Source organism: Anser anser, assembly GCF_964211835.1.
Source record: "Anser anser genome assembly, chromosome: 6".
NCBI lineage: Eukaryota > Metazoa > Chordata > Aves > Anseriformes > Anatidae > Anser > Anser anser.
Genome location: NC_139726.1, coordinates 10,210,218 through 10,226,912, shown reverse-complemented (window position 1 = coordinate 10,226,912; position 16,695 = coordinate 10,210,218). Strand labels below are relative to the sequence as shown.

The window sequence follows — 16,695 nt, the reverse complement described above, 5'->3', positions numbered from 1 at the left end:
AGCTTCCCCCCCCCCCCTCCTCGCACCCCCTTTTTTTGCCCCGGCCGCCCCCCCGGGGGCTCCCCCGGCGCGGCGTGGGCACGGGGTGGCACCCCCGGGGCTCCAACCCCCGCCGCGCCGCCTGCTCGCCAGGGGCCCGGGCCTGCGGGCGGGGATCAAACAGAGCAGGGAGGCAGCTGGTTGAAATTTAACCACAATATTCTCGCTCCCCATTGTTTCCAGGGAGGCCCGATATTTCCACAACAGGATTATGGCATCTGATTAACTCGCTGAGACAACAATGAGGGGCTGGGATGGGCTTCCCCTTCTAGCTGCCAAAAGGGGAAAGTAAATACAACACCCTGATTTCAGGAGCGAGGCTTCGCGGGGCCCCCCCCGGTTCTGCCCCAGCTGTGCGCTGGGGAGGGGTCCGGCAGGGCTCTGCGCGCACCCCGCTGGTTCCCCGGCACCTCCCCAGGTGAGGCGGTGGCCTTGGGACACCCCTGCACACGCAGCCCTCCGGGGGATGCCCCCTCACCACGGTGCCCTTTGGTGGGCATGGGGAGCTCCAAGGGGTACCCGGGAAGGCCAGGCTGGAGCGGCCCGGCCAGCAGCCCGGCTCTGCCCGCAGGTCTGCGCTGGCCTCATCGGCACCGAGAGGTTCGGGTGAGAGGGATGCAGCCGGCAGCACCCATGTGCTTGGGATGCTGCTGCCCACCGGCCCCAAAGGACCATTTCCCTTGTGGGAGCAAAGCCGGCCGGAGGTTTCTCCATCTGGGTTTTGTACTCCGCAGCCACGCAGCCAAAAGCCGTGCCCAGAGCTCTGCGAAGCCCTGCCGCTGAGTGGGACGAAGTGGGCGTCCTGCTGCTGCACCCGCACGTGGTGGAGCAAGAGGGGCTGGCCAGCAGCCCCCCAGCCACAACACTTGCACATCTCAGCTGCCTCTTCCAGCAGAGCATCCTAAGGCAGCCAACAGGCAGAGCAGAGACCTGTCCCAGCACCACTCCCCAGCCCCGCCTCTGCCTTCCCTGGGGCTGCGGCAAGGGCACGGCTCTCCGTGCATCACAGGCACAGGAGAAGCAGAGCCCGGCTTAAGTCCGCAAGGTCCCCCGGGCTGCTTTGCACTGCCACGAGGAGCGAGCCCAGCTCCCCACCGTGCTCATCGCTGCCACGAGGAGCGGGGAACGGGAGTGTCTGGGGGCAGCGCTGAGGGTGCAGCACACCGCCAGGGAGAAGCGTCCTACGGCTCCCGGTGACCCGAACCCAGACCCGAAGGAGCGCTGCAGCCTGCAACACGCAGCGTGCATGTCACACGTGCCTGTCCCTGCCCCCCCCCCCCGCAGCCCCAGGGTGACAGCAGCCTGGCTCTGCCCTCACCGGTACCCTCTCCCCACGGGGACGCAGGGCTGTTTCTCCCAGACCTGACACAGCCAAAGTCAGGCGGGGAGCTGACTTGGGTTGCAACCACGGCTCCTGCCCATGCAGGGGCCCCAGCATCCCGCATCGGCTCTGGCCGTGGTGAGCAGCGACAGTGTGGCTGCAGAGCCCGCTGTGTCCCCGCGCAGCAGGGACTGCAGGGCTCCTGCATGGGGACACCCGAAATCACTCCTGCCCATTGACACCTGATGCTGATGAGGGGCAGCCCCCCCCCCCCCCGGTCCTGCCCCAGCCCTCGGGTGGGTCACAGGGGTGGCACTGTGCTGGGGACACTGCCAGCTCTCTGCAACACCTTCCAGAGGAGCCAAAGCGAGCTGTGAGCTCAGCACCGCCCACAGCACCATGTTCCCGATGCCAGCCCGTGTCCCTGCTGGGCAGAGCCTGCTGGCACATGGGGCCAAGCGGGACAGGACCCCCGGGCATGGTGAGGGGGGGACCTTGCACGGGGCTGATCGGGGTCTGTCTAACCAGGGCTGTCAGTGGGAAGGGGCACTGGCAGCGGCAGCACTGGGGCACGGGGAGGAATCACCTTCCAGCAGAGGTGGGAGGGATGCGGGCTCCATCCCCGTGCCCCACAGCACCTCCCGCATCACTCGGCCACTCTCAGACACCACCAGGACGCACGGTCCCCATGCGCTGCTCCCGGCTGCGTCCTCACCTTGCCCAAGCCCCTCTCTCCCTGACCCACAAAGGCCCCCATCCCCAAACCCCTCTCCCCCAGACCCACAAAGCCCCATCCCCGCATCCCTCAGGCCCCGGGGCTGCCCCAAGGCCCCGCAGGGCTGCCCGGAGCCGGGCGCTGCACAGGGCAGGCGCGGAGCCGGGCGCTGCAGTCGGTCTAGGTGGTGCTATTTCTCTATTTTTGCACCGGACGGGTTTGGGATTTTCCTCTCCCTATTCGCTGCCTTGGTCGTCTTCTTCTCCTCTCTCTCTCTCCCTCTTTTTTTTTTCTTTTCCTTTTCTAAAAATACTTGACAGCGATTGAAAGGTCCCTTTAATCGAGGCCACAGAGCCCTTATTAAGGGCACGGGTCGGGGTGCTGGGCCGTGCCCGGCATAACGGCTTCATTAAACCCTGCGAAAACTAATATTTATGGAATCAAATTTATGGAAGCCGAGGCCGAACTTGTGGCCTTTAATGTGTGTCGGGAGCTCAAATCCAGCCGGCTCCAGGGAGGAGGGGGTGGGGACAGGGCAGGAGACCCCAGCGGGACGGGGATGGGACAATGAGCGGTGACACTCCCCGGAGCCGGCGGCGACCTGGGCCAGGCAGGCACCGGTGGGCTCCACGCCGGAGCCACAGGGCCTGGGGTCCCTGCCCTGCCCTGGCTGGGGCTGGGGGGCATCAGCAGAGCTCTTTTTCCCTGCTGACATCTCCGATCTCCTGCTTTTGCCCATCCTCATCCCCACTCCTGCAGGCCCATCCCTCCCGTGCCCGGGGGGAGCGGGGCAGGATCTGTCCCTGCAGCAGGTCCTTGCCCCAAGCCCCAGACCAAGGGTTGTCCCGAGGGGGGGTCAGCTCCTGGGTGCTGTTTTGCCCGTGTAAGATGCTGACAGATGGCAGAAGGCAGGACACAAGGCGGCTACGGCTGTCGGCACAAGCTCCCCATCCCGCGGCTTCCCCTTCCCACCACCCACCCTGCCCCGCACGCTGCTCCCTCGGAGAGGAAATATAAAAACCTCTCGCCCTGGGACTGGCCGGCTGCGGCCCTGCAAAGGCCCTTTCATTCCCCTTCCACAGACACGGGGGCTGCTCCGGATGTTTTTGTTTCCCCCTCGCCGCCCGTGAGAGCGGGCAGCGAGGCTGCGGCCAGCCCAGCCCCGGGGAGCCGGGGGCAGGCAGGGGCAGGGGTCCCTGCGGTGCGCGGTGCTGCCCAGCCCTGCTGCCTATTTTGGGACCTGGTTGGGCACAGGAGTGGCAGCCCAGCTCCAAAGGAAGCACGTGGACGCAAGGGCTGGAAGAGGATAGGAAGGGTTAGAGGGTGGGTGGGTGGGTGGGTGGATGGATGGATGGATGGATGGATGGGTGGATGGGTGGATGGATGGGTGGATGGGTGGATGGACAGGGAATGGAAGGGCAGAGGTGGTGCTTTGTGTCCAGAGAGCATCTGTAACCCACTCCAGGGCTGCTCCCAGGCCTGGAAGCTTTCAGTGCTTGGTTGTCCCCTGCCCCTTGGAGCCCGGAGCATGGATTAACCCCACGCGCCTGCCCGCTGACCCTGGGGGAGCTGCTGGAAGGGCTGCGCCTGGCTCCTGGCACACGGTGTGTCCCCTGCTTGGGACAAGGGGAAACTGGGCTCCCGCCCCATGCTTTGCCCTCAGGACTCAGCGATCTCCTTCACGAGCACCCACCCCATACCCTGCTGGTCAGGGTGAGGCTCAGCAGGGGCTGGGAGCTGCCGTTCTGCCCCACAGCCTTGAGTTCCCGTCTGCTCCTCACCATCCAGAGCCACCGCAAGCCCCTGGGACGGTGGGACCAGCCTGAGGGACCCAGCTGCAAGGGGGGGGCCGCACCCCTGTCTGGGCACTGCTGGCTGAGGGAGGACAGAGCAGGAGGAGGGGACACGTCACCCGGACACAGCCCTTTAATGCGAGCCAGCACGGGAGCAGGGTGCGTTGTCTCCTAGCCCAAGCCCGTGCCCTGCTGGAGCCCCGCAGCATCCCTGCTGGCACCCCCGCAGCAGCAGCCCTCCCGCTCCCCTCTTGTCCAATGTGGGCAGCCTGGGAGCTGCACCCGGGGAGAGGCACCGAAAAGTGTCCTGAGACATCAGCGAGGGGACGAGGTGCCCACGTCCCCGTCTGGAGGCAGCTCGGGAGCAGGGAACGGCCCAGGCAGCGTCCCCGGGGAGGTGCGGACGAGGCGGAGGGTGCGCCGTGCTCTGCTCCGCCTCTCTCAGATGTCCTCGCGTGGTGGCAGCGACCTTTCAGCCGAAGAGCCCCTTCGCTTTCTTCGGCTTGGCCTTGGCCACGGGCAGCCGGGGCTTCTGCACCGGGGAGGAGGGCAGCTGGGAGCAGAGGGGGGGCAGCGTCAGTGCCCCGCGGGGGTTCCCACGGGATGGGTGCGCGTGTGCAAGCAGTGACACCCCCCCACCATGTGGTGGATGTGCACCATCACACACACGTGTGCAACAAGCCCACACGCTCCCCAACCAGGGTGCAGGGGGTAGGATGTGGTGGGAAGCGAGCTGAGCCCCCCAGCATGCCCTGGACGGGCACGGGGCTGGGATTTGTGGTGTAGGGGGCAAAGGCTGGGCGCTGGGGCCAGGAGGAGCACACCGTGTCTGGCTCCCTCTCCCTGCCAGCCTGGGAAGCCCCTGGCACGGCCAGGCCGTTCCTAGCGCCGTGCTCACCGTGGCTCCCTCGCTCGCAGACGCCGTTTCGTCCTCCGGGGACTGCGGTGGCGGGTCGGGGTGCCCCGAGGTTTCTGCAGCGGGCGCCGGGCCCTCGGCGTCCTCTGGTACCAGGAGCAAAGAGATGCAATTTGGGGTTGAGACAAGGAAGCACGCGGCAGCGCCCAAACCCACACCGGGAACAAGGGGATGCTCGGCCCAAAGCAAAGGGGGACACGTGCAAGGGGCGGGCTGCCCCCACCCAGGTCCCCGCTCCCATTCTCCGGGGATAGGGGCTCGCCCAAAGGGTGCCCCACGCGCCCCCGCCTCGCATCCAGGAGCTCCTCACCCGAGCGGTGCCGTTTCCGAGCCTGCTTGGCCTCCTGCAGCGTCACCGCCGTGTAGAGCTCCTGCAGGGCCGAGGCGAACGCCTGCCTGTCCCCCGCACCGCAGATCTGGGGCAGGCTCTGCGGGACAGAGCGGGGACACCGTCACCAGCCGCCAGCGCTGGGACTGGGAAACGACCCGCCAGGAGCCGGACCCTGCCAAGCACACGCTCATGCACACGCACACACACCTGCTCGGCCCACCGGCTGCTTTCCCGCTAGGAGGGAGACAGCACAGCCGCTGCCTGCAAGCCGTTCATGAAAGATCGCACGGGAAGGGCCGCGGCTTCCCCAGCAGGAGCAGCGCAGAGGATGAGCCGATAAGGAGCACAAGCCTTGGGCACGGGCAGGACCCCGGGCACGCGGTGGGGACGGGGAGCTCCTGCCCCGCCACAGCCACCTCCTTACACGTGCAGCGCAAGCCGCCCCGGTGGCCCCAGCAGCTGCCCCAGCACAGGCAGGGGATGGTGATGGAGATGTGGCGGGTGCCCGGTTTGCTCCCCGCCTGCCCGAGCGGCTCCTGGTGCTGTGCACACGTTTTCTTGATGCACTCGCCACATCTCATCTCAGCCTCCCATCACCCCGGGGACGCTGCTGGTCCCGGGCAGGGGCACGGCAGGGGAAGGGGCTGCAAGGAACGTTAAGGGGATGCAAGCAAGCGGGTGCACCAACAGGGATGGGGAAGCTCCTGTGCGCAGCGGAGGGAGGGCTCGGGGCAGGGACGTGCACGGGCAGCTGTGCGGGTGTGCGGGTGAGCGAGTGTGTGCGCGCGGGGCTGCGTGCGCAGCTGGACTCGCGTGCTGGTGAGTGTGGTTAGTGGTGCATGTGTGGTTGGTTGTGTGTGTGTGTGTGTGTCAAAGGTCTGGCACTAATCTCTGCTCGGCTCCACACCCAGACAGCAGGAGAACAAAGTGTAACAGATAAGGCCGGTTCCTCTCCCGGCCAGGGGAGCGGGGAGGGGATGGGGACGCTCAGACCCACTCAAGGCCAGAGTCCAAAGCGTGGGCCCGGCTTCCCAAGGGCAGAAAGGGCAGGCTGAGACCTCCCCCGGTGCTCCCCGCCGGGCAGGGAGCTGGTGCCGGTGCTGGTGGCCAGAAAGGCACCTTCCCCGCAGGTCTCAGCCCTCCGGCTGGAAGCAGAGGCGTGAAAAACGCTCGGCTGCAGGACACGCACGCCGCTGGGGTCTGCTTTTTGGCCAACCTCTCCGCAGGACCTCCTGTGGCCCTGCCCACTGCCACAGGAGGGAGCGATGCTCTGGTCCGAGCGCCCTGCCAGCAGCCCTGGGATTGCCAGCCAGAGGGCAAACCTCCCGATTCTGCTTTGCCCGGCCTCCGAGCTGCGGGCAGCACGAGGTGCCAGGGAGGAGGAGGGATGCTGAGCACCTCGGACACCCCTGGGATGCGCCAGCCCTGATGGCTCAGCCCCACGGTGCCAGGCTTGCACCCGAGGTTGCAAAAGCAGCGCCCGACGCTGGGAAGGCGACTGCACTTCAAAGGCAGCAGAGGGGCTGGCATCGGGTGGCCGACACAGCCCAGATCAAAGGCAGGAGTCATAATTCAGAGAAAAGCAAACAGCAGCTCCCAGGAAAAGCTGGGACCGGCGGCGGAGCGAGCAAAGTGTACCAGATAGCACCGCGCGGGTCAGTGCCCCCGGGCACCACTGCTCACAGCGTGTCCCCACCGCCGAAGGGTCCCCGGGGGGGAAACGGGGCCGCAGGTGCAGGGCACCCCCTGCCCATGCCTCCGGGAAGGGCCCAGCTCCGGATGCAGCCGCCACAAGCCCGGGGTGGAATTTGGGAGTCACCGGCCGGCTCTGAGCCAGCGGGCTGCCGGAGCTCGCCCTCGCGACGCAGACCCCAAGGGAAACGGGTTTGTAACCGGGGCTGGAAGCGTTTCCCTGCAAAGCCCTGCCTCGGCAGGGAGCAGAGCGTGCTGTGCCAGCCACCGGCCGCCTGATGGCCCTGGAGGCTGAGAGGGACAAGGAGGTGTCCCCAGAGGTGGGGGACAAGCCCTGGGGACGGGCGCTTGCCCTCCCTCCTTGCCCCGCATCCCCAGAGCATCCCTGGACCAAACCCTGCTGCAGCCAGCTTGCTGTCCCCGCTGCGACTTCAGCCCTGGCTGCCGGTGCCTTGTTTTCCTCTGATCGCTTGTCTGCGGGATAAACACAACGCCCGAGGCCCGGGAAGAGGCAGGAGCAGGGTGCTGGGAGGCGGGGGGGGTGCCCGCAGGGTTTCCCCCCGCAGCGATACCCGGGGAGCTGGCGGGGGGCACGGCGGCGGACCGACCTCCGGTCGTGTTATGACTACCTGGCCGCAAGGCCGAGCGCCGTGCCCGGTATCAGGAGCGACTCAAGGCTGCGACACCGGCACGGGAGGCTCGGCAGCACACGCTGAACCACGATTAGCCCAGCCGGGGCGGGGGGGCTGCCCCAGGAAGGGGAGGCTGGTGCCGGGGCTGGGATGCGTGTCGGGCTGCGCTCCTCGGCACGGTGCGGGGCAGCTCACGGGGAGACGAAACCCAGCCTCGCACGGTGCCCCCATCCCAGGGCTCTGCTGTGGGGAGGTGGTGGGGAGAGGTGGACGCAGCAGGCAGGGTGCCAGAGCCATCCCCAGCCATCCAGCGTGGCCAAGGGGCTCACGTCACCCAGCCCAGCGCCGTGCCCCCGGCGCAGGAGCGTCGCCGTCCCCTGGCACGGGGCTGCAGGCTGGCTGGGCCCCCGCGCCGGTGCCAAGCACCAGAGTCTAAATCGGTCGTGCTCAAAGCCGGGGACTGACCCTTTCATTATCACACCAGACGTTCGAAGCGGTTACCAACATTCTTTGCTCCCAACCCCACATTCCTATTTTTTAATATATTTTTAACTGGAAAACAGAGCGAACGGGGCCTGTTTGGAAATTACAGCCTGGCTGCTGTGGCTTGTATGTCAGATCTGCCCACATTCCCGTGGCCAGCCTCAGCACATGCTCCACAGGGGCACACTTAATAATTCCTGCCGGGGCTGGGAGCCAAGGGGTGTGGGCCTGGGGGGGGGGGGGGGGGCACGGCTTCCCCGGGCTGGCCCCGCCGGCGGTGCCGTGGAGCAGTGGTCCGGGAGCGGCACTCTGGCTCTCCGGTGATGGGCACGGCTGCTTCTGCCCTGCTGGCACGGGCAGGGGCTGGTGATGCTGCAGCAGCCCGTGGAGGGCAGGGGGATGGCCCCACGGCTGGGGCGTCCCTGTGCCTGGTGGCCACGCTGCTGTCACCCTCCCCTGCCGCGGGCTTTGTGCGCTCCCATGGCGCGCTGGGCATCGCTGCCCGTGGTCCTCCCGGCGTCCCGCAGACTGGGCAGGGATCCACCCTGGGATCCACCCTGGGATCCACAGAGATGAGCACCGAGCTGTGCTAGCCGCTTGGCCAGCCTATACCAACGGCAAGGGATCCCACCTGCGGGAGGACACAGCTGGAGGGGGGGGAGTTGTGCTGGGATCACGGGCAGGGAAAGGGGCAGCTCATCCCCCTGGGATGCAGCAAGTCTGGGCTCCTGTCCCTGTGGGGTTGTCACCCTCTCCACTGGGGCAGAGCTTCCCCAAAGCACCCCGAGCTGCCCCAAAGCACCCCGACCTGCCCTGCACTGGACGCTGACACCCTTTCCACCTCAAGCCCTCCTCCCCATCTCAGACCCACCCGCACCCACCCACCCCAGCCTGCAGCACGCCCCGGGCACCGCACAACCCGGCAGAGGACATCTGAGGGACCTGCCCGAGGGCTGACCCCGCGGCCCCCAGCACCTCGTGCCATGCCCGCCCTCGGGGGACGGGGAGCAGCAGCCGGCAGCGACGCTGGCGCCGGGCGCTGCGATTCGTCCCGCGGCGCAGGCAGGGGCAGGATGGCCAGGGCTTCCCAGGCACGGAGCCAGCGCCGCGCACACCTGGCAGGAAGCGGCTGTGCCGGCTGGGGAAGGCAGCCCGGAGCTGCCGAGAGGTGACGGGGTCACCCCGGGGAAGAGCGGGCGGCGAAGCCGGGGCAGCCCGACGGCACAGCCCGGCCCGGCACAGCCCGGCACGGCCCCGCGCTCCTCCCGGCTCTGCTCGGGCCCCGCTGCGGGTGATGTTTTCCTTTCCCCCGATTTTCGCTGGCCTTTCCAGCGAGCAAATGTCAGGCGCATAAAGAGCGGCACTGTGAGCGGAAGATGGAGCGAGAATGCCTGCCCGCGTCCCTCCGTAAGTGCCGGCTCACACTTCATCAAGGCAGCCTTTGCAAGCGAGGCACCCGCTTAACAACCGGCGGTCTATGCTGGCCGGCGACCGCAGCAGCCCGCTGCTCAATACCCTTTTCTTTCCCCCCCTTGTGCTGCTTTCACGGCTTGGGTTACAGCCTTTCTCGCAGACACTGCGCGCAGGGGGCTCCGCATTGTGCCGCCTCCGCGCTGGGGCGGCCACGGGGATGCCGGGGGTCCTGCCCCTGCCCTGCCCTCCCGCTGCTCTTCCAGCTCCCAGGGACAAACCCGGGACAAAGGAGGGCTGACGGCAGCGCAGGCGTAGGGCATAGGCATTGGCATCCTCCCCAAGCAGCACGATGCTCCGGTCCCCGCGGGCACAGCTCAGAGAGGAGCCATGCTGCCCACCACGGGCACCCAGCCCGTGAATCGGGTGCTGGCTTGGCAAAGAGGCACCTAAACCAGGTCCTGGCAAGGCAGGAGGACTTGGGAGGACTCGATGCAGGAGGCATGGAGACCTGCTGGCCAGCCCCCCGCCCCAGCCCAGCACCCCAGGTTTTCCCAGGGCACAGCTCAGGGAACCCTCTCTGCGAGGGATCCGGGCGGCTTGTGCCAGCTCGTTACCGTAGGGTTGCTCAACAAAGGTGGACACATCACCCGGGCTTATTATTGTAGGGTTCCTCGGCAAGGCATGCCAGCTCATGCCGGTTTATTATTGTCTGTCCAGGAAAACTGGACACATTGCGCCGGTTTGTTATTGTAGGGTTTCTCAGGAAGGCTGGCCAGCTCATCCTGCCTTGTTATTGCTCAGGGCACGCGGGGGGCTGGCCAGGAAACTTCCTGCAAAGTAGGGTGATGGAAACGGAGCCACACCTGATGAATCACATGGGTGCCACACGGCGATAAGGGACGGCGGCGGGTGGGATCCTGCACCCCAGCTCCACCCGGCAAAGACAGGCCATGCATTCACGGCAAGAAACACTCACCACTCCCCTGGGGCCACGAGGCTGGCCAAGGAGCTGGGAGCACGGGGCAGGGGGGGCACAACCACAGCTTGGCGCCAGCGGCAGGGGGGATGAGCAGAACAGCCCCTGGACCTCTTGGAAAGCAAAGCCTGGGGGTGGCGAGGGGGACCCAAGGGGACCTTGCACCCAGCGTGGCCCCAAACTCAGCGCGCAGGGGATTAGCTGTGATAACAGGGCTCGGAGCGGAAGCAGCCCTGGGCTGAGCCAAGCGAGATTAGGGGCTTTGGGGGGAATCTGGGCGCATTCGGGACCGGGCTGAGCTGCAGGCAGGGGCCGCCCTGCCCCGGTGGCTTCGCAGTTCCTCCCAGGTGTGGGCGCACCCGGCCGGAGGGGCAGCCCATGGGGACGTCCCCTGGGGACGCTGCCCCGTCCTCACCCGAAACCGCAGCAGGAAACGCAGGGGGAGCAGCAGGGCTAATCCCCCAGGCTGACTCAGGCGTCTCACCGGGCACACAGGGCCAGCAGGACTGGGTCTGGCGCGCCCCGGCAGCCCTGGCACCGCTGCTGGCACCGCCACTGAGTCACTGCCGCTTCCCCCTGCCTGGTGGCAGCCTCAATTTCCTCTTTGCAGCCAGCAGCGTGCCCGGCACGGCACCACGGCGCCCGGGGGACAGGGGGGCAGGTGTCCCCTCCAGACAGGTGGCCCTTCCGGATGGTGACCACCTGGGGCTGGTAGCCGGTGCCCCTACAGGTGGGGAGAGTGCCCAGGCGTCCCCACGGGCAGTGCCGAGCCGTGCAGGTGCCCAGGTGTCCCCGCGGCACCCAGGTGTCCCCGCGGTGCCCAGGTGTCCCCGCGGTGCCCAGGTGTCCCACGGGCAGTGCCCAGCTGCTCAGCGCAGATGTTGGGCCCCGGCCAGGCAGCAGGATTGAGTGTCGGGCTTGCTCTCCGCGCAGCGGCAGGAGGCCAGGCTGCCCGGCGAGCACACAGCCCCTTCATTCATGGCAAAAAATAGCCCCCCGGGGTGTGGTCCAGCCTGGAAAAGCCCCCTCCAGCCCCGGCCAGCCCATGTTTATTCAGCGAGGGGGACGCGCTGCCCTCCCCCTGCCCGCCGGCCCCGCGTGCCGTCTCCGTGCCAGAGCGGCCGTTCTTGGACGCGGTTCCCCGGGTCCCCCCCTGGCCAAAACACACAGGCCGGGGCGGGGGGGTAGGGGGGTGGGGGGTGGCAAACCCCTAAAAAGCACCGGGTTTGTCTCCGGGAGGAGCAGCCCCCGGTGATGTCATGAGAGTTTGCGAGCGGCCACATGAAAGGGACTCGCTGCCCAGGAAATCCACGGGCCCGCGCTCCGCCAGACAAGCCGGCGATTCTTCACTGGGCCGGGAAGGAAACCTCGGGGAGCCCGAACCAAGCCCGCCTTTGCCCCGGGGACAGAGCCTGCCCCCTGCCCCACAGCCCTCGGGGACCCCAGCCCTGCTCTGCAGTCCCCCCGTACCCAAATCTCAGCCCCGCAGACCCCAGCATCCCAACCCCTGCTCCCAAATCCCCCCTGGGTACCAACCCCTGTCCTGCAGTCCCCAGAGCACCAAAACTCACCCCACAGCCTCCCAGCATCCCAATCTCTCACACATAGTCCCTGGGGGCCCCATGCCCTGCCCCATAGAGGCCAGACCCTCCCTCTCCTCTGGCCTGGGGGACAGCACCCCCATTTCCGTGCTGGGAGCATCCATCAAGCTGGGAGCAGCGGGTGATTTAGGGCTAGGCAGTGCTGCTGGCAGACAACGGGGATGCGGCAGGGCAGGGGATTCTCTTTCCGGAGGGATTACACCAAGGACAGCTGGGAACACACAGACACAGACTCCCCAAGAGCCGGCCAGGATCTCGACCCGCTGCGGCGGGCACCACAGACACAGGCTCTGAAACTGAATCTGCTGCCAATCCCCTCCCCATTTCCCAGAGGCGCAGGTCCCTGGACAGGCAGGGGAGGCTCTGCCTTCCTCCTCCTCCTCCTCCTCCCCATGTGGGACGACCCCTGGTTCCGCACCCCGCATCTCAGCCCCCTGGTCCATCACCGTGGAGCCCACACCACGTGGCTGGGCCATCTCGGAGAAGGCTGTGGGGCATCTCCATCCTGCCGGTGCCCACATCCAGCCTCCGTCCCCCCAGCACTGCAGCACCATGAACACGGAGGGGACAGGGCCAGCAGGGAGGTGACAGCAGCCCCCGGTCAGCGGCAGGCTCGTGGGGCTGTCCCCTCTCCCCACCAGGACCAGGGGGTGATGTTCGCTCCCTCTGTGGCTCTGCAGAGGGGGGCTCAGGCTCTGGGGCTGTCAATCAGGCACCGCTCGCCAGAGCTAAAAATGTGCTCTCAGCAGGAAAACAAAATAAAAACACCAAACAAAACAGAGAGGTGAAAAATTCCTTGACATTTCTCTCCTGCGAGTCCCCAGGGCCAGCAGAGAGGCGAGAGCCCCCGGAGTTTGTCAAGCAAACACTTTCACACCCTGGGCCGCGCTCGGCACGCTGCCGCTGGAATGCCAAATATATATTTAAGCCCCGCTCATCAAAGGAGCCTGTTCGGAGTCGGTCTCGGGCAACGTGCATGTGGGTTTGGCCCGGAGCGAAAACCAGGGATGCTGAGAACATTTCTCGGGGCCGGGAGACGGCGCGCACGCGGGAGATAAATGCCAGCCTCCAAGGCCGTGCGGCTGTAAGGTCGCGGGCTGGGCACGAGATACCTGCCCGCTCGCGGCGCTCGCCCTTATCAGCTCGTGTCGCACAACGGGGTGGGGATGTTTAGGCTGGAGGGAGGCCAGCAGCAGCCCTGCATTCCAGCCCGCCGTAAACTTAGTCAAAGCTGCAGAAGCCCAGCCAACAACGCCAGGGTCCAGGGAGACGAGCAGGAAGCGACGACGGGAGAGGACAGGGCTGCGGGGACACGGCGCGAGGGCGGAGGGGAAAGGAGGGCTGCCCGGGGTCTAGATATGTGTCGCGGGGGGTGACAAGTGTCCTCGGCCCCCGCGGGCAGGCTGCCCTCGGCTGCCTTCCTTGAGCATCCCCTCGATTTGCTGCAGGCGGCCCGGGGACCTGTGCTGGTCCCGCCGCGCACCGGACAGCGCCCCAGCCCTGCAGGTGCTGGGCTGGGCTTTCCCATCCCCGTCATCGCTCCAGCCAGGAGCAAAGGGCTCTCAGCCTAAATCTTGCCCCTAATCCCAGCTGACAGAGCTGCGGGTCAGGGTCTGGCCGGGAGCAGGGGAGATCATTGCCCCAAGCGAGCCCGGCACGGCGGTGCTGTGAAATCACGCATTACGCGCCTGTCGCCCGCGGCAGGAGCAGCCCGTCAGGCTGCCGGCACCGCTCTGCTTACTGGGGGCCATCCCGGCCGGGGGGAGCTGACCCTGTGCAGCCGTGCCCCCCGCCCGGGTTCATCCCCAGGTGAGAGGAGGGAGCGCGGGGCTGCGGGTTGGGTTTCAGGCACCTGCTGCTAATAAAACAGCCTGTCAGGGCACCTTCGCCCTCTGGGAGAGGGACGGGGTCCCGGCGGGGCTGTCGGGGGGCACGGAGGGCTCGGGGAGCTGCGAGCTGGGTCCCCGAGGACGTCCCCACCCTCTGAGTGCTGTCGGGCATTTAAACTCCTCTTAGCGACCAGGGGACCCGAACTTTCATCCGCGGGACGGCAGCGTCCTTCTGCTGCGGGATCCTCGCGACGCATGAAAGGAGCGAGGAGGAAATCACACCCACCCCGGCATCAGGCCTGGAGCGCTGCCAGCCTTTCTTCCTCCTGCCGCGCGGACGTTTCCTCCCTGCTCCTCTCTCCCGGCTTGTCCCGGTGCCCGGGGCTGCCGAGGCTCCGTGCTTTCTGTTCACATCCCTGCTTTCCCTTCGCATCTCTGCTCTCCGGCCCTGCCCGCTCCGCGCACCGCTCTCTGTGCTCCGCATTGCCTTGCCCCTGCCATCTCCGGACAGCAAAACCGTGCTGTTTGGCCATATATATATATATTTTAAAAGCCTCGCCATTTTCAGCTCTATTTTTCTACCCTGATTTTGTTCAGTGCAGCGTTATTTGGCAGCAGCAGCACTGTGAAACAGGGCCGTGGTGAGCATCCAGGGCGCCTGCCTGCAGCTCCCTGTGCTTGGGTGACTCTCCCAGCCGTCACCACCTTCCAGTCTAATAACGGGTTTATCTTTAACCTTATCCTTAACGTGCTACACTATTTACTATCTCCTACGAAGTGCCAGGCTAGGAAGTCCTCCTCCACAGCTTAAAACCCCACCTTCCCCATGGCCCTGATCTTTGCCAGCCTCCAAGAGAGCTGGGCAAGGCAAAGGTCCCCCCAGATCCCATTTTGGCTGGGAGAGAACCTCTCCAAACGCCTCGAAACTCAAAATACGGCTCCAGAAGTGGATGCCTGCACATCCACGGCCCCAGCCCGAGCAGGAGAGCAGGAATCAATTACAGGGCTGGCAAAGGCAGGGCTGCTCCGGGGCTGGCGAGCGGCACCGGCCCCCGCGGTGGCGGCACGATGCTGGCGCGCACGTGGCGCCGCACCGGGGGCTGCCTGCGGGCCCCGCGCCTCCGGGCTGAGCGCTGCCCACCTCCCCGCCGGCACACCCTGCGGCCCCCCCAGGAGAGCAGATGTGCAAATGGCTGGCGGGGAAGATGCATGGGAACCACTTGAAAGCCCTGGTATGAACGCGCTGGTAAACCAGGGCCACTCCTCTGCTCCTCCGGCTCCGGGCGTTATTTATAGTGCTCCGGGTGCCCACCCCGGGGGAGTTCAATCCCTGGGGTGCAAATTCTGCCAAGCCAGCTGTCCTCTCTGCCTTGTAGCTCCCAGGAGCCGCGGCAAGGTCTGCAAAGTGCCCCAGACCCAGCGAGGAGCCAGGATGCTCTCGGGAGGGCTCTCCCTGCCGCACCCGGGACCCAGCCGGGGGCCCGCGGCACGGCCACAGCAGCTTGCCCGGGGGGGGCTGCTGCCTTGCTCCAGCCGGCCTGCACGCAGCATGCCTGGCCAGGCAGCACACCCCGCAGGAACACAGGGACGTGCTCCACCGCAATGCCCTGGAGAGAGGTGCAGGGGCTCCCGGCATCTCCCGAGGGCTGGGGGTGAGGATGCTCCCGCAGCCACGCGTGGCCCCGCCGCTGGTGGCAGGTGGCTGCTGCTGGCGCTCCCCCAGCCAGGGGCTAAATTTATTCCACGGGTCTGTGGGCACCGAGGGGACACGGGGGTCCAGCGGCCCGCCCCGCACGCGGTGCACATCCCAGCACCCGACACCGGTGACGGGAACAGAGCCCTTCCGGACCGTCTCCTCGGCACCCGCGAGTCCTGATTACTGGCCCCAAAGCGGACCCAAGTCCTTCCTCCCCCGACCACAGAGGGGAAAGTTTCCAAATTAAAAACCTAAAACTGGCAACAAGGTGCCCATGGCAGGAACCTCTTAAACTGGCCATTAAAGTTTATAAGTTAGACGGGCACCAGGAGCGCGCGGCGGAGCTGCAGGAAAACAGCCGCCCCTCCTTGGGCAGCCTAACCACGGCTGTCCCCAAAGCCACAGGGCTGACGTCAGGGCATGAGCTCACCTCCGTCACCCACCGCCTGGCCGGTCCCAGCCCCGTGTTTACCCCTGCCCGTCCCCGCCGCTGTCCCTCGCAGCCCGCTCTCCCTTTGAGGTTGGCAGCCCCGGGGCCTGGCGAGGAAGAGGAAAAAGAGCAGAAAGGAGGAAACCAAACCTCAGCGCCCACAAGGCGGGCTGCAAAACACGGAGCCCCAGCAGCTCCCTCCCGGCCCTGCTGCCTCTCCCGGCCACGTCCCCCCTTTTCCTGCCCCAAAACCGCCCTGGCCCTGAAAAAGAGGCGACCTTGAGGGGACATGGGTGCGCAGCCCTCACCCCACCTGCAGCTCGCACAGCCTGCCCGGCTCTCCTCGGGGGCCAGGGCTGTTATCCTCCCATTATCCTCCCGCTGCAATGCGCTCTGCGCCCTCGGTGAGATGGGCCGAGGGTGGGTGCCGGAGCCAGGCAGCGTCCCCTCCTGCCCCAGGGTGCTGGGATGCACCGCGGGGCTGCGAGGTGAGGGGGGGGACGTACAGCTTTTCTCCAAGCCCTCCTGGTCCTAGCTGGGGACATGCGAAGAGTTTTGTGGCACCAGATTTTGGCTAGAAGAGCAGGAACACAAGCTCCCTGCCCGGGCGCACAGGACAGCGCCATTCCCCTCTCCCTGCCAGCACCAGGGCACTCTGCCTCTAGACCTCTCCATGCTCCCTGCACGGCCAGGTGGAAGTGCAGCCAGAGGGGGACGAAACCCAGCAGGCAGCGATACTGGCAGAGCCCTGGGAGAAACACCACGGCTTTTTTTTTTTTTTTTGGAGCCAGGGGACAGCGCTGGGACCCTGAGCCCTGTGCGAAGCCA

At 66.6% G+C, this 16,695-nt stretch overlaps 1 protein-coding gene across 1 annotated transcript in view; it reads right to left on the bottom strand.

The window, feature by feature from the left end:
* Positions 1-76: 76 nt before the first annotated feature.
* NHEJ1 (non-homologous end joining factor 1) overlaps positions 77-16,695 on the bottom strand; it is a 37,762-nt gene continuing 21,143 nt past the window's right edge. The window contains exons 6-8 of the mRNA XM_083841224.1: positions 5,095-5,212; positions 4,767-4,870; positions 77-4,421 (exon numbers count right to left, since the gene is read on the bottom strand). Of these exons, the coding sequence (XP_083697350.1) occupies positions 4,341-4,421; positions 4,767-4,870; positions 5,095-5,212 (303 nt within the window). The 3' untranslated portion in view covers positions 77-4,340. The remainder of the gene's footprint in view (positions 4,422-4,766; positions 4,871-5,094; positions 5,213-16,695) is intronic.